The following is a 23655-nucleotide window of genomic DNA, read 5'->3' on the forward strand; positions in this document are numbered from 1 at the left end:
GAACCAAATTTTAAAATGAAATTAAGAAAAAAATCTTGCAATTGAGGATACTAGCTATCTAAATCCAAAGCAGTAAAGCAGTCATACCACTTACCTTGAGAAGTCACATGGTACAAAAGGGAGGCCGCGTGGGCTGTGAGAAAGCACTAAATGAGAAGCCAGGGGATCTGAGTCCTAGTCTTGGCCCTTCTTGCTATTGTCTCAACCTTGAGCAAGCCACTTTTTTTCCTGGACTTCAGTTCTTTCCTAAAGATTTTGACTAGGTGATTTCTGTTGGTTTCTTCTAGCTCAAAACTCTGTATGTATAAAAGGAAGATGATTTTTTTTACATTTTCAGTAGGACATATATCCCTTTTCTTAGGTGAGCATATGGTTTTTGAAGAGTGTTTTGCATATGGTTTGAAAAGAGCATTTTGTCCATGGAACTGAGTTTTGGTACAGGTTCTACTACTAGCTAAACCATCACTGTTAATGCCTGTAGTGTATCATTGCTCTGCCGAGTGCTGTGGAGGAGGTGTAAGACTTAGGCTTCATCCTAGATGGTTTTACTGTTTCAGTTTGTAAGGTTATATACGTAACAGTGAAACTTGCTAAGTGACTACCACCTGTCAAGCCTTGTGGTAGGCACTGGCAGCATGAAAATTTAGACCTTGTGCTTGAGTTGTTCACAGTACAATAGAGGATAGACTGACATAGACATAAATAGCTAATGCTGTAGCTTGATGTATGCAATAATAGATATACTGAGTATAGGAAAGGGAGTGATTTGGGGAAGAGGGATAAGAAGGGTCTTGGAGGAGCTAATATCCAAGTTGGGTGGAAATTGTGTTGAGTGTGGGTAGAGTGTAAAGAGGGAGAGAATTCAAGAAGTGGAAACATTATCTAAAGGCATGAAGGTTCTGGCCCTATAAATAATTTGGTAAATTAGAATATAAAGTGTATGTGTGAGATAGAGGTGACGTTTAGATTAAAGGTAGGAACCATATCATATGCCATGCCTAAGAGCTTAGATTTTACTCTTAGTCTATGGGGAGCCCTTAAAATGTCTGAAGCAGTGAAATGTGATTAGAAAAAATTGTGAGAAATTTTTTTGAAACGAGGTGCAGCATAAGTACATTAAAGTGCGCAAACCAAAAGAGTATGGCTCAATGAATTATTACATCTGTGAACACACCTATCACCCTAATCAAGAAACAGAATATTACAGACTCTAGCAGCCCCCCTTAAACTCCCTGCTAATTCTCTCTAAATTGCTCCTCCTTCCTCTCTAAAGGCAACTACAAGGAGTTTTAACATCATTGATGAATTTGTCTGTCTTGGATATAAATGGAAGCCTTCAGTGTGTTCTCTCTGGTGTCTTTCAGTCAACATTCTGTGAGATTCACTCAACTTGTACATAGCAGTTCATTCGTTTTTGTTGCTGTATATGAATTCTTTGTACAGTTATACCACAATTTTATTTATTCACTCTGTTGTTTACCTGGAGATACTTTCGGATTCTAATAGCTCACTTGTAGAGGTTAATGATTTATCCTTTGAGACTAATAGTTTAACTATAGATTCTTTTATATTTTCTACATATATAATTAGGCAAACTATAAATAATGATAGTTTTATTTCTTCCTTTCCAATCCTTTGTAACTTTTCCCCCCTTATTACACTGTTTGGGACCTTTGGGAGAATGTTGAAAAGAAGTGGTGACAGAAGGCATCCTTGTCTTTTTCGCCCTTTTCAGAGAATACGTTCAGTGTTTCACTGTTAGGTATGATGTTATCTTGTACGTTAGTTTTGTAGATAACTCTGTTATCAGACTTCAGAAGTTTCCTCCTGTTTCTCCTTTGCTAACGGCGTGTGTTGTTGTTGATTAAATGTTTTTCCTGTATCTGTTGAGGTAACCATATGAATTTTTTCCTTTATTCTATTCATGTAGGTGAATTACATTGATCATTTTCAAATGTTAAATGCATTTCTGGAATAAACCCAACTTATATATATATTACTGGATTCAGTTTGTTAATATTTTGTTTAGGGTTTTTGCAACTTTGTCCATGAGGGAGATTGTCCTGTAATTTTCCTTTCTTGTAGTGTCCTTGTCAGGGTTTGGTATCAAGTTATGCTGACATCATTAAACGAGAATCTATTTTTTGAAAGAGTTTGTTGACAATTGTTTTTTCTTCCTTAAATGTTTGGTAGAATTCACTGGTGAAGCTACCTAGGTGTGGAGTTGCTTTGGGGAAGTTTTTTTCTTTTTTAATGTGAACTTATTGAATAAAGTATAACATCCGTGTAGAAAAGTGAATAGGTCATAAGTGTACAGCTTTTACAAAATGAATAATTGTGTGTAACTCACCAACCTGATCAACAAATAAAACATTATTAACACCATAGAAGAAGCCCTCTTGTGTCCCCTCCCACTCATTCCCTCCTAAAGGTAATGATTATTTTGACTTCTGTCATCATAAGTTAGGCTATTTTTCACGTCAGCTATACTGGTTTCTCACTGTGGTTTTAAGTAGCATTTTCCTAATGACTAATGATTTTGATTACCTTTCATGTGCTCATTTGCCATCTGTCTATCTTTGGTGAAATGTGTGTTCAAATCTTTGGCCTATTTTTATTTATTTATTTATTTATTTATTTATTTATTTATTTATTTATTTAGGCCTATTTTTAAATTGGGTTGCCTGTTTACTTATTAAGATTTGAGGATTCTTTAGGTATTGTGGATATAAGTTCCTTGTCAGCTATGTGATATGCAAATGTTTTCTCTCATTTGTTCGCTTGTTTTTCATTCTCTTTAACAATATCTTCTGAAGAGCAGAAGTTCATTTTTATGAAGTCAAATTTATTAATTTTTTCTTATATGGATCGTGCTTTTGTTGTCATATTAAAGAACTCTTTGCCTAACTTAAGCTCACATAGGTCTTCTACGTTTTCTTCTAAAAGTTTTAAAGTTTTACATTTTACATTTAGATCTATTATTTGTTTTGAATTAACTTTTGTAGAAGGTTTGAGATACTGGTTGGGGTTAATTTTTTTTTGGCATGTGAATGTTGAATTGTTCCATGTGTCATTTGTTGAAAAGATTATCCTTTTTCCATTTCATTGAGTTTTGCCTCTTTTTGACTTGATGTGAATAGTATCTTTGGGTATGCACTTCTTTGATGTGGTTTCTTTTGCTGAGCATGGATTTGTTAGGTTTATCCATGGTCTTTCATATTGTGTGTAGCACTAGAGTGCTTCATTTCATTGTGGTTAGTACTGTACTGTATGAAAATACCACAATTTATTTATTGATTTATTCATTCATTCTCCTGTTGATGGTTATTTGACTCATTTCCAGCACTGTGTTATTATAAATACTGCCAAACAGTTTTCTAAATTGGTTGCACTAGTTTGCACTCCTACTGGCAGTGTGTGAGAATTCTAGTAGCTCCACATCCTTGCCAACACCTGCTCTTGTCAGCTTATCCAATTTCAGTGATTCTGGTAGGTGTGTAGTGGTATCTTGTGGTTTTATTCTCGTTTCCCTGATGACTAAGGATATTGAGCATATTTTCATATGCTGTCTATTTGGCTATTCTTTTTTGTGAAATGCTTATTCAAGCTTTTGCTTATTTAAAAATTGGGTTGCCTTTTATTGATTTGTAGGAGTTTTTTAATATATTCTGTGTATATAACCTTTGTATCTGGTGTGTCGCTTGTCTCTTCACTTTTGTAATAGTATCTTTTTTTTTTTTTTTTGTGGTATGCGGGCCTTTCACTGCTGTGGCCTCTCCCATTGCGGAGCACGGGCTCTGGATGCACAGGCTCAGCGGCCATGGCTCATGGGCCCAGCCACTCCGCGGCATGTGGGATCTTCCCGGACCGGGGCACGAACCCGTGTCCCCTGCATCGGCAGGCGGACTCTCAACCACTGTGCCACCAGGGAAGCCCTATAATAGTATCTTAAAAAATTTTTTTATTTATTTATTTGGCTGCGCCAGGTCTTAGTTGTAGCACTCAGGATCTTTCTTGCCGCGTTTCCTTGCGGCACGTGGGATCTTTTTAGTTGGGGCATGCGGGATCTAGTTCCCTGACCAGGAATCGAACCCCGGCCCCCTGCATTGGGAGCTTGGAATCTTAACCGCTGGACCACCAGGGAAGTCCCTGTAATAGTGTCTTTTGATGAACAGAAGTTCTTTAATTTTACTAAAGTTTAATATATCATTTAAAAATGGTTAGTGCTGGGCTTCCCTGGTGGCGCAGTGGTTGAGAGTCCGCCTTCCGATGCAGGGGACACGGGTTCGTGCCCCGGTCTGGGAAGATCCCACATGCCGCGGATTGGCTGGGCCCGTGAGCCATGGCTGCTGAGCCTGCGCATCCAAAGCCTGTGCTCCGCAACGGGAGAGGCCAAAACAGTGAGAGGCCCGCATACCGCAAAAGAGAAAATAAAGAAATAAAAATGGTTAGTGCTTTTGAATATTGTGTAGTAAATCTGCCTACCCAGAGTCAAAAAGATATTTTCCTATATGTTTTTCTAGAAACTTTGTTGTTTTCCTTTTCACATTTAGGTCCCAATTAGTTGCTGTGTATGTTGTGAGGTAGAGTCAAGGTTTATTATTTTTTTTAACCTATGAATATTCAGATAACCCAGCACCACTTATTGAAATGTCTGCTCTTTCCCCCACTGCACTGTAGGGGTGTCTCTGTCATAAGTCCAGTAATGGTATGTGTTTGGGTCTGTTTCTGGATCCTCTGTTCTATTCCTTTGGGTCTGTTTGTTTATCCTTATGCCAGTGCCAAATTGTCCTAATTACTGCAGCTCTGTAAGTCTCCCCATTTGGTTAATGTAAGTTCTCCAACTTTGATAGCTTTTCCATTGTTGTCTTGTATGTTGTTAGTTAGCTCTTTGCATATTTATTTAAATTTTAGAATCATCACTTTTCAGGACAAAAAAAAACCCACCCTGGGATTTTGATTAGGATTGTATTGAATTTATGGATCAGTTTCAGGAGGATTTACATGTTTATAGTATTGAGTGAATCCATGAACATGATGTATTCCTCCATTTATTTAGTTCTTAATTTTCTCTCAGTAGTATTTTGTCTGTATAGAGATTTTCTGTACAGAGATCTTATATATTGGGTTGGCCAAAAAGTTTGCTCGGTTAATGAATACACTGTTCAATAAAGTTCTTGGTGAAAATGAAAAATGTGTCTTATTTTTACTTAAAACCGAACAGGGACTTCCCTGGTGGCGCAGTGGTTAAGAATCTGCCTGCCAATGCAGGTGACACGGGTTCGAGCCCTGGAAGATCCCACATGCCACGGAGCAACTAAGCCTGTGTGCCACAACTGCTGAGCCTGCGCCCCACAACTACTGAAGCCCGCATGCCTAGAGCCTGTGCTCCGCAACAAGAGAAGCCACCTCAATGAGAAGCCCGCGCACCACAACAAAGAGTAGCCCCTGCTCACCGCAACTAGAGAAAGCCCGCGCACAGCAACGAAGACCCAACGCAGCCAAAAATAAATAAGTAAACATATTTTAAAAAACCCCAAATAACCAGAACAAGTTTTTGGCCAACCCAGTATTTTTCCTTGGTTGATTCCTAGATTTTTTTTTGTGTGTGATAATTATTGTTATGCTTTTAAATTTTATTTTCTAATAGTTTATTGCTGCTATGTATAAGTACAACAAATTTTTATATTTATCTTGTATCCAGTAAGTCACACATTAATTCTAATTATTTATTTATAGATTCTTTTGGATTTTTCTGTAAAGACTGTAATGTCATGTGTAAATAGTAGTTGTATTTCTTCTATTTCATTCTTAATATTTTGTTTATTAAAATGCTGTGCAGTCTGTAGGTCAACATTGAATAGAAATTGTGAAGGCAGATAGCCTTCTAACACTGCCTATTAGAAGAGGAATTCTAATATTTCACTGTTAAATATGATGTTAGCTCTAGGTTTTTATGGGTAGTCATCCAGATTGAGGCTGTTCCTTTATATTCTAGTTTGTTAAGAGTTTTTAATCATAATGGTTGTTGAACTTGATCAGTTTCTTTCTTTAATATTCATTGATAGGATCAGATGATTCTTCTTCTTGAGTCTGTTAGAGTTGAATTGATTGATTTTAGTGGGGGTCCTCAATTTAAAAAAAATAAATTTATTTATTTTATTTGTGTATTTTTGGCTGCATTGGGTCTTCGTTGCTGTGTGTGGGCTTTCTCTAGTTGCGGTGAGCGGGGGCTACTCTTTGTTGCAGTGTGCGGGCTTCTCATTGAGGTGGCTTGTCTTGTTGCAGAGCACGGGCTCTAGGTGTGTGTGCTTCAGTAGTTGTGGCATGCAGGCTCAGTAGTTGCAGCTTACGGGCTCTAGAGCGCAGGCTCAGTAGTTGTGGCACACGGGCTTAGTTGCTCTGCGGCATGTAGGATCTTCCCGGACCAGGGCTCGAACCCGTGTCCCCTGCATTGGCAGGTGGATTCTTAACCACTGCACCACCAGGAAAGCCCCTCAGTTTTTTTTTTAATTGACATTTTTATTGAGATAACTGTAGTGATTGACTGTTCAATGTTATAACAAATTTCCATTCCTGAAGTAAACCAAATTTGATTGTGATGTATTATCCTTTTCATATATTGTTGGATTTGATTTGGTAGTATTCTACTTAGGAATTATATAGCTTCATGAGAGAGATTAGCCAGTAATTTTCCTTACTTGCAATTTTATTTTTAAAAATATTTATTTATTTATTTTTGGCTGCGTCGGGTCTTAGTTGCGGCATGCGGGATCTTTCCTTGCGGCATGCGGGCTGTCTAGTTGTGCTTACTTGCAATTTTAATGTAAAGTTTTTGTATCAAGGTTATGCTGGTCTAATAAAATGAGATGAGACTTGTCTCTGTTTTTATTTTTTTCAGAGGATTGTTGTAAGATTGGCTTTGTTTCTTTCTTAAATGTTTGGAAGAATTCATGGTGACATCCTCTGGATGCTATCTTGATTAGTGTAGCTTTTTAGTAAATCTTAAAGTTGGGTAGTGTGATTCTCTCAACTTTATTCTTTTTCAAATATTGTATTGGCCATTCTAGTTCCTTTACCTTTCCAAATAAATTTAAGAATTAGTTTGTAAATATCTACAAAAGAATCCATGCTGAAAATTTCATTGAAATTGAGCTAAATCTATGATTTGAGGAGAATCGACATCTTTACTATCTTGATCTTCCAATTCATGAACATGGTGTGTCTCTTCATTTATTTAGGTCTTCCTGGATTTCTTTCCTCAGCATTTTTTGGTTTTCATTCAGCATGCAGATCCTGTGCATATTTTTTAGACTTATACCTATGTATTTGTCTTTGGAGTATTTATTTATTTATTTATTTATTTTATTTATTTTTTTTGCGTTACTTGGGCCTCTCACTGTTTTGGCCTCTCCCTTTGCGGAGCACAGGCTCCGGATGCGCAGGCTCAGCGGCCATGACTCATGGACCCAGCCGCTCCGCAGCATGTGGGATCCTCCCGGACCGGGGCACGAACCCGTGTCCCCTGCATCGGCAGGCGGACTCTCAATCACTGTGCCACCAGGGAAGCCCCTGTTTTTGGAGTATTTAAAATGCTATTGCTTTTTGAAATTCAGTTGCCAATTGTTTATTGCTAGAAATATCGTTAATTTTTGTGTTGCCTTTGTATCCTGTAATCTTGCATATTATTAGCTCTAGGAGGTTTAAGTGGATTTTCTGGGATTTTCTATGTAGACAGTCATGCCATTTGTGAATAGGGACAGTTTTATTTCATTCTTTCCAATATGCATGCCTTTTTATTTTCTTGCCTGATTACACTACCTAGGTCTTCCAATACAATATTGACTAGGACTGGTGATGGCAAATTCCTGCCTTGTTCCCATCTTGGGGGGAAAGTCTTCAGTTTTTCACCATTAAGGATGATGTTAGCTGCAGGATTTTATTAGATGCCCTTTATCAGGTTGAAGAAGTTCCCTTGTATTTCTAGGATGTATTTCTTGAATTTCGTTAAAAAAATAATAAAATAAAATAAAATTTTTTTGCATCAGTGAATATAATCATGAGGGTTTTTTTCGTTAGACTGTTAATATGGTGGATTATATTAATTGATTTTCAGATATTGAACCAGTATTGCACTTGTGGAGTAAGCCCCATTTCGTCATAATGTATAATTCTGTTTCTGTATTGCTAGATTCAGTTTGTTACTATTTTGTTGAGAACTTTTAAATCTGTATTCTTTTTTTTTAAGCTTTTTTTGGGGGACTTCCCTGGTGGCGCAGTGGATAAGACTCTGCACTCCCAGTGCAAGGGGACCCGGGTTGGATCCCTGGTCAGGGAACTAGATCCCACATGCATGCCACAACTAAGAGTTCACATGCCACAACTAAGGAGCCCGCCTGCCACAACTAAGACCTGGCACAACCAAATAAATAAATTAATTAATTAAAAAAAAAGATTTTTTTGATGTGGACCATTTTTAAAGTCTTTATTGAATTTGTTACAATGTTGCTTCTGTTTTATGTTTTGGTTTTTTGGCCGCTAGGCATGTGGGATCTTAGCTCGACCAGGGATTGAACCCACACCCCCTTCATTGGAAGGTGAAGTCTTAACCACTGGACTGCCAGGGAATTCCCTACATCTGTATTCTTTAGGGATATTGGTCTGCAGTTTCCCTGCAGTCCTGTATTATCTTTATTTGGTTTTGGCCTCAGGGCATTGATGGCCCTATAAAATGAGTGGGGAAGAATTCCCTCCTTTTTAAATTTTTTAAAGATATTGTGTAGCACTAGTGTTATTTCTTCCTGAGTGTTTGGTAGAATTTGCAATTAAACCATTTAACGTGGAGATTTCTTTTCTGAAGGTTTACAGTATGAATTAAGTTTCTTTAATAGTCACAATCCTATTTAGGTTATTTATTTCATTTGAGTGAGTTTGCGTGGTTTGTGGTTTTTGAGGAATTAGTCCATTGTGAATTTGTGTGTATAGAGTTCTGCACAGTATTCTCTTATTATCCTTTTAAAGTCTGTTGGGTCTGTATTGAAATCCCATTGTTCATTCCTAATGTTGGTAACTTGTGTCTTCTCTCTTTTTCTTTGACAGTGATGCTAGAGATTCATTTTTTCTATCTTTTATAAAAATTTGCTTTTGTTTTCATTGACTTTCTCTATTGCTTTTATGTTTCAATTTCAATGAGTTCTGCTCTTAATTTTATTATTTTTTCATTCTTTTTGCTTTTAATTTATTCTTGCTCTTTTTTTCTAGCTTCGTAAGGTAGAAGCTTAGATTATTGATTTGGGACTTTCCTTCTCTTCTCATGTGAACATTTAATGATATAAATGCTATAAATTTTCCTGTAGGTGCTCCTGTACCGTACAAATTTTGATATGCTGTATTTTTATTTTCTTCTTCTTTTTTTTTTTTTTTTGGCTGTGCCGTGAGTCTTGCGGGATCTTAGTTCCCCAACCAGGGATTGAACCCGAGCCCCTGGCTGTGAAGAGTGTGGAGTCCTAACCACTGGACCACCAGGGAATTCTCTAATTTTCTTCTTTGATCCAGATTATTTAGAATTCTGTTGTTTAATTTCCACATGTTGTGGATTTTTCTCTTTCTGCTTTTGACTTCTAGTCTAATTCGATTATGTCAGAGAGCATACTTTGTATGATTTAAATTCTTTTAAATGTGTTACTTTGTTTTATGATCCAGGATATATCCATCTTGGTGAATGTTTCATGTGCACTTGAAAAAAATGTGTATTCTGCTGTTACTGGATAGAGTATTCTGTATATGTTAACTAGACTTACGGTGTTTGATGGTGTTGTTCATTTCTATACCTTTACTGATTTTCTGTCTATTAGTTCTATTAATTATGGAAATAGTAATGTTGAAATGTCTGACCATATTGGTAGATTTGTCTATTTTAACTTTTATTTCTGTCAGTTTTTGCTACATGTATTTTCAAACTCTGTTGTTCAGAGGATACACATTTAGATTGTATGTGTTTGTGTATTGATGAATTGACCCGTTTATTGTATAATGTTCCTCTTTAACATTAGTAGTTTTCTTTACTTTGATTTTACTTTGATGCTAATAATAAAGCCACTCCAACTTTTTTAAAAAATTGAGATATAATCCACATACCATAAAATCTACCCTTTGAAAGTGGTTTTTAGTATATTCACAAATTTGTACAACCATCGCCACTATTTTAATTCCTGAAGATTTTCATCACCCCAAGAAGAAACCCTATATTCATTATCATTCACTCCTTATTCCCCATTCCCTTCAACCCCTGGCAACCACTAATCTACATTCTGTGTCTGTGGATTTGTCTATTCTGGGCATTTCATATAAATGGAATCATCAATATGTAGTCTTTGTGTCTGGCTTCTTTCATTTAACATAATGTTCTCAAAGTTCATCCATATTGTAGCATGTATCAATACTCTTTTCCTCTTCTTGTCCAATTAATATTCTGTTGGATGGGTTTACCACATTTTGTTTATCCACTCGCCAGTTGTTGGACATTTAAGTTGTTTCTGCTTTTTGGCTATTATGAAAAATGCTGCTGTTAAAATTCATGTATAAGTTTTTGTGTGGACATATGTTTTCATTTCTCTTGGGTATATACCCAGGTTCATATGTTTACTCTATATTTAACCTTTTGAGAAATTGCTAGACTGTTTTCACAGTGGCTACACCATTATACACTTCCATGCGCACTGTATGTGAGTTCCAATTTTTCCATATTCTCACCAATGCTTTTTATTATCTTTTTGATTGTAGCCATCCTTGTGGGTGTGAAGTTCAACTTTTTAAAATTAGTTTTGCATGGTATATCCTTTTCTATTCTTTCTCTTTGAACCAGCCTATATCATTATATTTGAAGTGAGTTTCTTGTAGCCAGCATATAGTTGGGTCATGTTTTTTTATCCTTTCTAATAATCTCTATCCTTTAATTGGTATCTTTAGAATATTTGGATTTAGGTCTACCATTTTATTATTTCTTTGTTACCTCTGTTTTTTCATTCTTCCCTTTCTCCTTTCCTGCTTATTTTGGTTTATTTGGACATTTTTTAGTATTCCATTTTAATTAGATATATCTATTTGTATAAATGTCTGTATAGTTTCTTTAGTGGTTGCTGTAATGACTATATATTTTTGGCTTTTTTAGTGGTTGCTGTATGATTATAATATACATACTTTATTTACACAATCTACTTAGAATCAGTGTTTAACCATTCCATGTGGTATGTGGAAAACCTTAACCACCTGAGAGTTTTTTAATCTTCCCTTCTTTATATTGCAGTTGTCTAAAATATTACCTTTACATTGAAAATCCTGTAGGATAATGCTATATTTCCTTTCAAAGGAGAATAGTAGTTAATTATGTTAACACAGATATTTACTTTCGCAGCTTTTTTCTTCATTCCTGATCTTCCAAGTTTGTTTGTTTGTTTGTTTTGGTATTATTTACCTTCTGTCTAAAGAACTTCCTTCAGGAATGATTTTAGAGCAGCTTTCCTGGCAAGAAATTTTCTTAGCATTTCTTCACCTGAGAATGTCTTTATCTCACCTTCATTCCTGAGGGATGTTTTTACTGAATATAGAATTCTGAATTAACTGTTCTTTCAGTACTTTAAAAATGTTGTATGGCCTCCATAGTTTTTAATGAGAAATCTGCAGTCATCTGAATTGTTGTGTTCCTGTAAGTATGCATCAGTTTTCTAGATGCTTTCAAGATTTTTTCCATTGTCTTTTAGTTTTTACCAGTTTAATTATGATGTACTGCTGCTTGGATTTCTTTCTCCTTATCCTGTTTGGGGTTCACTGAGCTTTTTGAATCTGAGAACTTAAGTCTTTTGCCAAATTTGGGATGTTTTCAATTTTTTTTTTTCCCCCTGAATCACATTCTCCTTTCCTTTTGAGAGTCGGTAAATATCAACGTTAAGCCTCTTTGTATTGTCCCACAGGTCCCTGAAGCTTTGGGACCTGTTCGCTTTTTTCCAGTTATTTTTCTCTGTTGATTAGATTTGATAACTAGTACTGATGTGTCTTCAAGTTCACTGACTTTTCTTCTGTCATTTCCATTCTGTTATTGAGTCCACATATTGCAGTTGGCTGATAGTCTCCTAAGTCTCTTTTAAGTTCTCCCTACACTTTTTCTTTATGTAACTTGGTGATTTATTTGTTGTAGAAGGTAGTTTATTAGTCCCAAATGATTTACCACAGTGTGGACTTTCTAATTGCATCTCTGTAGTATTATTTAACATGTTTTCTGTCCCCTGTGTTTTCTGTAGGTTGGAAGTTAAATCTAGAATAAGGGTCAGCAAACTATAGTTTATGAGTCAAATCTAGGCTTCCCCTGTTTTTATAAATATTTCTTGGAATACAGCTTTGTCTGTAGCTGCTTATGTGCTACAGTAGTAGAGTTGAGTAGTTGTGACAGGGATTGTATGACTGGGAAAACGTAAAATATTTACGCTCTGTTCCTTTAAAGAAAAAGTTTGTTTACCTCTGATCCATAGATTTTTATCAAATTCAGTTTTTTTTAAAACAAGTGAATTTAATAGGTGGTCATGTTATTTGCCTATGTGACACATAATGTTTAGTTTTCTGTATTTTTGTCATGCTAACAATCATTGCTTATATTTGGTGCTTTTTCAGTGACCACCTACATTTTTGATGGATACACACACACACACACACACATACACATACACATACATACTTTTTTTGTTTTTTTTTGCTGGGTATGTAATTTTAGATTGGCATTTTCCTTTTGTTGTTTTCTGGCTTCCATTCTTTATAACTTATTGCCAGCTGTCAGTCTTACTGTTTGTATTTTGCAGGTAATCTGTCGCATTGTATCCCCCACCCCACTCCCTGAATGCTTTTGAGATTTTTCTGATTTTGGTTTTCATCAGATATATTATACTATTTGTGTATAATATAAATTATATGTTTTATCAGATATATATTATACTATACTATCTTTGTTTTTATCATGCCTTGAGTTTATAGTGCTTCTTGAATCTGTGGCTTGGGATCCTTTTTCAAAATTAGAAAGTTCTCAGTCATATGTCATTTTCTCTTCTGCCCTATTCTTATTTCCTCTTTTTCTAAGACTCCTATTATATATATTTAGATCTTATACTCTGTGCCATATTATGTCTTTTATATTTTTTCCTGTTTTTAATTTTCCATCCTTCTGTCATTCTGTGCTTAAAGTGGTATTCTGACTTTTCTTCCACTTCACTATTTGGTGTGTGTGTGTCCAATTTGCTATCAAGCCCATCCTTGAGTATCTTAATTTAATCATTGCATTTTAAAATTCTCTTATTTGTATGTTTGTTTGTTATAGTTTTCAGTTCTCTGTCACAATTCTCCAAATTGTCATTTATTTCATTTTTTTAAATATGTTTCTGATCATTCCTTTATTTGAGTCTCCTGTGGCTCTTTTTCTAATGTAAGTTTTTTCCCTTTGGTTTTTGGTCATTTATTATTTCCTTGAATGTCTGCTTATTTCTCACTGAGTGCCAGAAATTGAATGTGAAAAATGTTGGCAGTGGTTTGAGGATGATTGTTCTAGAAACTTAAAACATCTACATATGATTTTTATAAATTCTAAGGGAAGAATAAACAGGCTTGGAGAAGAAGGAACTGGTAAGAGTCAATTAATAGAATCATCCTGCATTCTAGGTCTGATAAATGAGGGAAACTGGGAGAAAATGAAGATCTTGAAGAATATGGATTGAGATCACTAAAAGAATAGGAGGTTGAAAAAAAAAAAAGAATAGGAGGTTGGCATCAAAGAAGGGATATTAGACCTTAAGACTAAAAATAAAAATGATCAAAGGGAGCAAAATGCTCTGTGTTAATTGAGTTTAGATTAGGAATCAGTCACTTAAGGTTGAAAAGTCTAAATAAGTCTTAAATGGATGGTGTTGGAGTAGGTTAAGTAGTTTTGAAGGAAGTAACCATTTAGTAGATGGTGAAGAGCTGGAAGAGAATTTCAGGCTACACTTTACTTTGCAACTTCTGTTCTTCAAATTGCGTTTGAAATTTTCTTTAGTCTGATTGGTCTTACAATGTTCAGCATAGTTAGAGGTGAAGACCAGAGGCCGTCATGCTTCTGCCTCAGGCTCCACACACCCTTAGATGGGTTAATATGGTTAGTCAACAGCTGGACTGCAGGTTTAGTCTCAAACCTCTTAAGTCCAGTGAGCTTTCTTTAACTCTTTGGGGGTATTAATACCTGCCCAATTTATCTCACAGGTTTTTTGTAAAGGTCTATTGGAATGTATGAAATATTTCAAAAACGAAAAATATTATACAAATGTAAGGTGGTTAATGATCACATGCTTGGTGGAGAATTGCATGATTTATAAGTACACTGAAGGAAAATTTTTAAAAGCAAGAACTTATTACATACGCATTTAATTTATTCATGTTACTTAATTGTGTTAAGTAAAATCTATGACAGATTTTTGTGTGAATTAAAGCATATCAGCATTAGAAGTTAATACTACATTTTTCTGCTTTAGGGCCAAAATACACATATATTCTCATCTTTAAGAAAATGAATTTCCTTTTGAAAAAGAAATCAAATATTATAAGAGAATAAATTGTCACATTATAAAAATTTAAACTTTTACTTTCTATTTAGATTCTACAATAAAATTTAAACATTTTAGATTATTGGATAGTATATGTCATTTGATATATTAAAAAAATAAAACAGCCCCAGTCCTGAAGGAATAATATAATTCATAGGTAAAACAGTATTTAAAACTTCTGAAAACTAAAGTATAACATTATTTCTCTGTCCTTAGGCAAAATTTGGTTTCTCTAATATTACTGGAATTGATTACTCTCCTTCTGCAATACAGCTTTCTGGAAATATTATAGAGAAAGAAGGTTTATCTAACATTAAGTTGAAGGTAACTATTATTTATATTACTGTAACTGTTATTTTTATTTATAGTAAGTTATAAAGTTTAAATGTTTCTGAAGTATATTAATTTGCTGACATCTTTGAGCTTATAAATTAAGGGTTGGGCTTCCCTGGTGGCGCAGTGGTTGGGAGTCCGCCTGCCGATGCAGAGGACACGGGTTCGTGCCCCGGTCCGGGAAGATCCCACATGCCGCGGAGCGGCTAAGCCCGTGAGCCATGGCCGCTGAGCCTGCGCGTCTGGAGCCTGTGCTCCGCAATGGGAGAGGCCACGGGAGTGAGAGGCCCGCGTAGAGCAAAAAAAAAAAAAAAAAATTAAGGGTCAATCATAAATAATCCAAAATGATACTTTTTGAGTGACAGTATTAAAATTTTCAGTCTAGTCAGTTTGGGAAAGTTATTTTCTCCTCTTCCTTGTGTGCAAGTATGTTTATTCTTTCTCTCACTCTTTTTTTTTGCAAGTACACACAAATAATAGCTAACTTCGGATTAACTAGATCAAAAAGTTGTAAATGCCTAAATAATGCCACCAAAGATTACTCAATTTATGTTTTGCCTTCTGATATGTGAGGAGATGATGACTCTTTTTTTTTTTTTTTTTTTTGTGAGGTACACGGGCCTCTCACTGTTGTGGCCTCTCCCGTTGTGGAGCACAGGCTCCGGACGCTCAGGCTCAGTGGCCATGGCTCACGGGCCTAGCCGCTCTGTGGCATGTGAGATCTTCCCGGACCGGGGCACGAACCCGTGTCCCCTGCATCGGCAGGCGGACTCTAAACCACTGTGCCACCAGGGAAGCCCGAGATGATGACTCTTGCATTTATATTTTTATCCCAGGCTTCTCCTTTGAGCTCTAGAATTACATAAACACTGCTTATTCTGTAGTTCCACTTGGATAGCTAAAAGTCTCTTAATTGGTCCGAAATGAAACTCTTGGTTTCTTCCTTAAACTTCTCACTCACCTCCCATCCCCTACCCCACTCTTTCCTTTAAATCCTATAACAGGGAATTCCCTGGCCGTCCAGTGGTTAGGACTTGGCGCTTTTACTGCTGTGGTCTGGGTTCACTCCCTGGTCAGAGAACTAGGATCCTGAAAGCCTCAAGGCGCCAACAACAACAAGAAATCCTATAGCCAATTTTGTTGGTTTTATCTTCAGAGTATATCAGGAATGTGATCATTTCTTGATATTTCCACTGCTACCTCCCAGATCCAAGCCACCATCATTTCTCACTTAGATGACTGTAGTAGCCTCTTACTTAGCCTTCCCGTTTCCACTCTTGCCACCCTGCTGTCCATTACCACAGGGTACCCAGAGTTAGTTTTTAAAATATAAATCAGCTTGTGTCACTTCCTTGCTCACAAGCCTCCAAGGGCTTCCCCGTTGCATTCAGAATGGGATCTGAACGCCCACCCAGCCTTACAAAGCCCCTCGTTTCTTACCTCTTTCCTTCTTTATCAGCAGTACTCCAGTCACACTGGCTTTCTTTCTGCTCCTGATACATGTCAGCCCTGTTTTCCTCCAGTCTTTATACCTGCTGCTCTCTGCCTAGAATGCTCTTGCCCCAGATCTTAGCTTGTTTGGCTCATTCTCATCATTCTGATCTCTGCTCAAATATCGCCTTCTTAAAGAGGTCTTGCCTGACTACCTTTTCCAAAACATTTCTCTTCCCAGTCACTCACTGTCTTCATTATTCTTTTTTTTCTTCATAGCACTTTATCTGAAATAATTTGGTTAGCTTATTTATTGTTTGCCTCTCCTTTTAGAGAATATGAGATATATTCTCATACAGGGGCCTTTTTTGCTTTGTTTGCAGTTACAGTCCCAGGGCCTGAAAAGTTCCTGCATATAATAGGTGTCTATGAAATATCTGTTGAATAAATGAATACTTTTTTTATAAATTTATTTTTATTTATTTATTTTTTTTTCTTTTTGCGGTATGCGGGCCTCTCACTGTTGTGGCCTCTCCCGTTGCGGAGCACAGGCTCCGGATGCGCAGGCCCAGCGGCCATGGCTCACGGGCCCAGCCGCTCCGCGGCATATGGGATCCTCCCAGACCGGGGCACGAACCCGTATCCCCTGCATCGGCAGGCGGACTCTCAACCACTGCGCCACCAGGGAGGCCCTATAAATTTATTTTTTAATTTATTCATTTATTTATTTTTGGCTGGGTTGGGTCTTCGTTGCTGCGCGCGGGCTTTCTCTAGTTGCAGTGAGCAGGGGCTACTCTTCGTTGCAGTGTGCGGGCTTCTCACTGTGGTGGCGTCTCGTTGCGGAGCACGGGCTCTAGGCGTGCGGGCTTCAGTAGCTGTGGCTCGTGCGGGCTCTAGAGCGCGGGCTCAGTAGTTGTGGCGCATGGGCTTAGTTGCTCCACAGCATGTGGGATCCTCCTGGACCAAGTCTCGAACCCAGGTCCCCTGCATTGGCAGGCAGATTCTTAACCATTGCGCCACCAGGGAAGTCCCACTAAATGAATACTTTTATATAGGCATTTAGGATAGGCACTTCTCCAAACTTCACTCTTAAGAGTGGTAGTCATTGTTTTGCTTCAGGTGTTAATGAATACTTTGATGTGAGGCAGGGGCAGGAGACCTATGTTCAAATGTATGTAAACATGCAATACACATTTTCAAGTCAAACAATCAGAGTTTTAGATAATACACTATTTATGATTATTTTAAGTTTATATGAATAATCACGAGCTAACTGCTTTTTCAAAGCAGCTTTTCAGAATTGAGTTTGTTGGCAAATTATTTTGAATATTTTATGAAATGGAGGCAGGTCACTATTTCTAATGCTTCTAAAGTATCAGTAAGTTATTGAAGTTATTGAAAATGAATGAGATGCTGATACGCGACTTTCAAAATCTGAAGTGCATGATATTTATAAAGTTAAGTAATTACAGCTTAAACGGTCCTTTAATTTCTTAAGCTTTGTACCATTCATTGTATCCATTAGTTGCTTTGTAAGCTGCTGAGTCAAGGCAAAAGAGCTTTTGATTTACCATGTTTACCTCAGGTCATACAGCTAGTAATGTCAGCTAAAAATCATCTTATTTCAAGTGCCTTGTTTGAGTTCCAGATATTTTTTTGTCATTTAAAAAATATTTCAAATATTCTTTTTTCGACAGAAATAACTTTTTCATAAACCAGGCTTGTGAGCCCCATTTATGTGCTGGTATTATTAGGCAATACACCTGGCTTTGATTTGTTTCCAAATTTGTAGAGATTTGGAATGTCCAGGAAGCACTGTCAGTCTTGCTTACTAATCTTAGCTTTAATGATCTTGGAATGAAGCACATAAAAGTTAGCTATAAAGTTGAAAATGTTTATTATATGTAAAATGCCATCATAAGTAATTGCTCTTTTTATCTATAACTTTTTACAGATTGTTACTTAAATTCAGTAAATATTGTGTGTGCATTGTTCTCACATAGACATTGATTTTTAATATAGGTAGAAGACTTTTTGAATCCTTCCACAAAACTGTCTGGATTTCATATTTGTATTGACAAAGGGACTTTTGATGCCATAAGCCTTAATCCTGACAATGCAATTGAAAAGAGGAAGCAATATGTGAAATCTCTCTCCAGGGTGTTGAAAGTGAAAGGCTTTTTTCTAATAACCTCATGTAATTGGACCAAGGAAGAGTTGCTAAATGAATTCAGTGAAGGTAAATGGCTGTTACGTTGTTTAAATGTGTTCTTACCTCAGGTTTAATGCACTTAAATAGTTTTTTTTTTTTTCCCATGGTGTTATAGTATTTCACTTTTCTGTTTGTGGGAGTCGCCTGCTTTTCTTCTTTGTTAATAACCACGGTAGTACTTTTAACTATATATGCAATGAGCAAAGAAATAATATTGGTTGAGATCCAGAGTCCTTTGTAAAATTTTCCAAGAAATCCTGGCAGTTAAGTACTAAAGGTTATGAGCCTGTAAAAATTAAGTTCTTTGTTTAAGCTGTATAATCTGTTATTTAGGGAATCAAACAAAGAAAGTACATATATTGTGTTTCTGACTTCAGTGTACTGATATACTGGTAATTAGTAATAACAGTAATAATGCAGATGGTAGTAGTGTTTTTTAAAGTCTTGTATGAGAGTTTTCATTTTATAGATACTTTGTCTTGCTTAGTGGTCATTTAGGTATTTAGGATTTTTCTTCTTGTTTTCAGTGTATATTCTTTTTTAGCATTGCACAGAAACAAAATGTAGGAACTTAGAAGAATTACTACCTATTAATTCTTGAGGAAATCTCTACTTTTTGCAAGATTTTGGTGCCAAGACAGGATCCTTTTTTGCCCCATTAGCAAAGTATAATTAGTGCTGTGTCTACTGAATGGGGATCTTGTAAGAATCGAGAATCTTTAGTTCATACACCAATATTTTGAGCTCTTTGGAAGACTGTTTCTTGCATGATTTAAGGATTATTTCACCTGTCACTTTACTCATGCAGTGCATAGGACTTTCTGGGAAAGTACCTTGAGAATTTATAACTATATATTTGCTTGTTTTTTCCTTAGACTCCATTTCAGATTAGTATTTTTTTTTAAAGGAGTGGGAAGAATTTGCAGGATGGAATATTAATAAGTGATATGGTACTAAGTTTGTGGTTAAATTTAATTTTGAACCTCGGTTGTCACAAGCTAATGGGAGATGAATTTATAACTGTATTGCATGCGCTTTATCTCAGAGTTTGTTTTCTTTTTGGTAGTAAGGGAATAGGCAGTAGGAGGGAGAACACTTAACACATGTCCTTTTGTGTGCATTCGATGGCTTTGGCAGGTTATATAATGTAAAACTTGAAGTGTTTGAGGCTTGAAATGTGAGCTTCATTACTGTTGCCTCTGGAAAACAAGAATTATGTGATTTATTGTCTTTTATTTCATGTCATTAATTTTATTATCTTCTATGTTAAATTTGTTTCCTTTAGAACTATTGAGGCCCCGTATCAATAGTCTTTCTTCTTGAAGCTTGACAGTTTTAATAAATGCTCAAAGTTACACTGTGTAGGGCAAGTTCCTTTCCTGGTTTTTAAATACAGGTGTTCTCTTTTATCCCTGGAACCACCAGACAAAAACATATTTGTCTGTCTTTCATAATGAGGAACAGACTTTAGCCTTGTAAAGAGTGATTAAAAATGTGTCTGTGTCTGAGAACTACTGAATAAATTCTTTAACTTCTGTTCAGTTTTAGAGCTTAATGCAGAATTTAAATAAGCGAAATGTTACAACAGGAAATGTTAAAGAAATAATTATATACAATTGAAGATATTTTTCTAGGCATGCTTCTCTTAGAAAATGGTTTTTGGAGTTAGATAGATACAGGACACTAACAGAACACACTGCCATGCATCACTGCCAAGGGGCTTGTCACTAGCTTTTAAGATTGACTTCCATGGTCCCTTTTGCATAGAATAAAGATTGCTTCATTAATTTTTTTAAGGTTCTTTGCTTCTTTCCTAATTTGAAATGTAAATGTTCATAAATCTGTTGAAATGAATTTTTCATTTTTCTTTTGTAGCCCTATTTATATAAATATTTTGTGTTGCCGTTTGTTGTGGTGAGGATTACTTAATCATTTGGCAGACACTAGGATATTCTAATTTGATGTCCAAGGAACTTGACTTTCTTACAACGAGTGAATTAAAAAAGAACCCCAAATCTATCTTACTGCAAAAGTAATCAGATTCATTATGAAAAAAAATTTAAAATATCAGTAACCCCAACATATAAGTATATAGATTAAAATAATTAAAATTTGTTATCTATGTTTGTTATCTATCTATCAGCCACTTTGTATTGTTGATAATACATCAACATTTTGATGTATTATCTACTGAAATATAAAACTTAAATTCTGTAGGGTTTGTCCAGGGAGTTAAAAGATTAGTCCTAGAAAATTCACCCAGACAGCTCCATTTTCTCTTGAGAATTTTGATTACGAAATATTTTAAGCATATGTAAAATTTCAGAAAACAAATATGGGTGTGTACGCATCACCGTGGCTCCATTTTTTTAGCATTAAAATGTATCATATTGGGCTTCCCTGGTGGCGCAGTGGTTGAGAGTCTGCCTGCCGATGCAGGGGACATGGGTTCGTGCCCCGGTCCGGGAAGATCCCACATGCCGTGGAGCGGCTAGGCCCGTGAGCCATGGCCGCTGAGCCTGCACGTCTGTAGCCTGTGCTCTGCAACGGGAGAGGCCACAACAGTGAGAGGCCCGCGTACCGCATAAAAAAAAAAAAAAAAAAAAAAAAAAATGTATCATATTATTTAAAAGGCCTGGCCTTCTTTGGAAAAGTTTTCTTATCAGTTTTTAATGAGTATGTTAATATTTAGTTATTTGTTAAGATTTGGTGAAGCTTGATTAAGAATATGAATTATGAAGTAAAGTATAAAAAAACCAGTTGATCCATTTAAGCATTTTTTTCTGTTTACAAGAGTTATTTGAGCTTTAGCTCAAGACATGGAAACTTAGAAAATGCAGACACCTTCTCCCCCAAAAGAAAAAGAACTCTCCCAAACTGATAGTCGCATCACTGAGAGAAAACCATGGTTAACTAAGAGTTAACCAACCTTCCACCCTTATTCGTCTTATTTTTTGAAAACAGAATAATAAAACATTAAACTTCCATTTTGTTTTATAGGTTAGGAGAACACCACATATTCTTATTTTAATCTTCACAAAATCACTGTAAGTTAGATAGGGGCAGTGATACCTGTAACCTCCTTGCATAGAAATTGAGGATTCTGGTTAAGGTAAATTGACCTTAATCTAGTAACCTTTCACCTAGTAAGTGGTAGAGCTGGGACTTGAACCCAGGACTTTTGAATACATGTTAAGTTAAAAAAAAAAAAAAATCACCCTGTGCTGCTTTGAAAGTTACTACTTCCTTACCTTCCCAAGTTCAGTTCAGTTTGGGTCTTGATCTTTGGTTACAAACTCTTTTTTTATTGTGGTAAAATATATATAACATAAAATTTACTATTTAGCCATTTTTAAGTTTATAGTTCTGTGGCATTAAGTACATTCTTATTGTTGTGCAACCATTGCCACCATCCGTCTCCAGGACTTTTTCATTTTTATTTCCATGTTATTTGTCTTCTCTGTATTAAGTGCTTTTGTATATCTGATTTGGATTAATTGACTTCCTACATATAAAGCACTCAAAACAGTGCCGGATACATGGTAAGACCTCAACACATGGTAATCTGCTTCCTACAACTAGATGGTAAAAGAGGCCACTGGAGATGCAGAGTTGAAGGGATGATAAACAGGGATGATAAACAGGATGGATGGAAAGCCTCTTTTTTCCAGTTTGATTTTGTCTGTTACTTGTTCATTTCAAAGTGTTTTTGGGTGTATACACATATACACATATAGTATATAGGATAGAAGATCATAAAGTGAAATTTAGTCACAATTTAGAGTTTGGAATCACGTAATTTTGTAAAATGTTCAAAAGTACATTGTTAATACAAATATCCCTTAACTGTGGGATTCAGTCCCTAATAAAAGTATTTTACTTTTGTCTGGCAGGATTTGAACTTTTTGAAGAGCTGCGGACACCCAGGTTCAGCTTTGGAGGCAGATCTGGAAACAGTGTAGCAGCATTGGTTTTCCAAAAAACGTGAGACTTTTCATTGGACAGATTCAGTTAGCTTTTTTAAAGAAGCTCTACATCAAAGTAAACCTGATACAGAAAATGCAAGTGCAAATAAATGTTTAGTAAGTACACAGGATGCACATGTTGAATAGATAAAATGGGTTGGTAAAAAAAAATCATGAGCATGGAAGTAGTTCGGTTTTAGAGATCAACCAAGAATAATTTAAATTTTTCTTTTGTATTTGAGATGTAAATATTTTTCTTTCTGATTTAAAAAAATTTCCTGTAACTGCTGAACAGTTAAAAACTTTAAAGCAGTAAATGAATTTACAGATAGTATGTATTCTTGATTTTTGTGCTTTGGTAAAGGTGAATTGAATATAGCTATTTATGAAGATATGACCAGGCTATTCCAGGGCCAGAATAATAAGCCAAACGACTTTCTTAATGTTTTATTAGACTATTATAAAATATAGTAAGTATGATATTTTGAGTTGAATAGTGTTTTTTTAAAAAAAAATATTTAATACCTGAGAAAATCCCCCAGCCCTTATGTGTATAATTAAACAAAATCAGATAAATGTATCAGTTGATCAAGAAATATTTATTGAGCTTGTATTTTGTGGCTGATGATCTTCTACACACTGTGAGGGATAAATAGTAGAAGGAAAGACAACTAAGAGATACTGTTATATGCTGGCACTAGGTTAAGTTGTATTATCTTCCTAAGTCATTGAATTCCCTCAATATCTTCTCGAGGCATGTATTACTTATTCTTGTCTCTACATATCAGATAGCTAGTACAGGATAGAGCCAGGATTCTTCTCTGGGTCTGACTCTAAAACCTGTTCTCTTCCTCTAGCGTATTTGCCTCCCAGGTCTAAGTCTCTGCCTTTACGGCATTTACAGTTCAGTTGGGGAACTAGGACTCGTACGTTGAAAATTCTGTTAGAGAAGTCGGGCAGTTATTTTTAGGAGCTCTGCAGCTCCCTGTTAGTGACTGTTGATCCGTGGACTGTGAGAATAGTGAGTCATCCTTCATTACTTTTCACCATTTCCCTACTTGTCTTAAAGGACTTACGTCATCAAGAACTGAACTGTGTC

The 23655-nt window shown here is 36.0% G+C and overlaps 2 protein-coding genes across 2 annotated transcripts in view; both read left to right on the forward strand.

Moving 5' to 3' along the window:
- The window catches only part of EEF1AKMT2 (EEF1A lysine methyltransferase 2), a 24405-nt gene extending 1253 nt beyond the window's left edge, over window positions 1-23152 (forward strand). Inside the window, exons 2-5 of the mRNA XM_081245235.1 lie at window positions 14158-14170; window positions 14832-14939; window positions 18402-18618; window positions 22485-23152. Of these exons, the coding sequence (XP_081101361.1) occupies window positions 14158-14170; window positions 14832-14939; window positions 18402-18618; window positions 22485-22579 (433 nt within the window). The 3' untranslated portion in view covers window positions 22580-23152. The remainder of the gene's footprint in view (window positions 1-14157; window positions 14171-14831; window positions 14940-18401; window positions 18619-22484) is intronic.
- The window catches only part of FAM53B (family with sequence similarity 53 member B), a 144433-nt gene continuing 143264 nt past the window's right edge, over window positions 22487-23655 (forward strand). Inside the window, exon 1 of the mRNA XM_081248064.1 lies at window positions 22487-22575. The gene's annotated coding sequence lies outside the window, so the exon portion shown is untranslated. The remainder of the gene's footprint in view (window positions 22576-23655) is intronic.

This window comes from Mesoplodon bidens, assembly GCF_964165515.1.
Source record: "Mesoplodon bidens genome assembly, chromosome: 1".
Classification (NCBI taxonomy): domain Eukaryota; kingdom Metazoa; phylum Chordata; class Mammalia; order Artiodactyla; family Ziphiidae; genus Mesoplodon; species Mesoplodon bidens.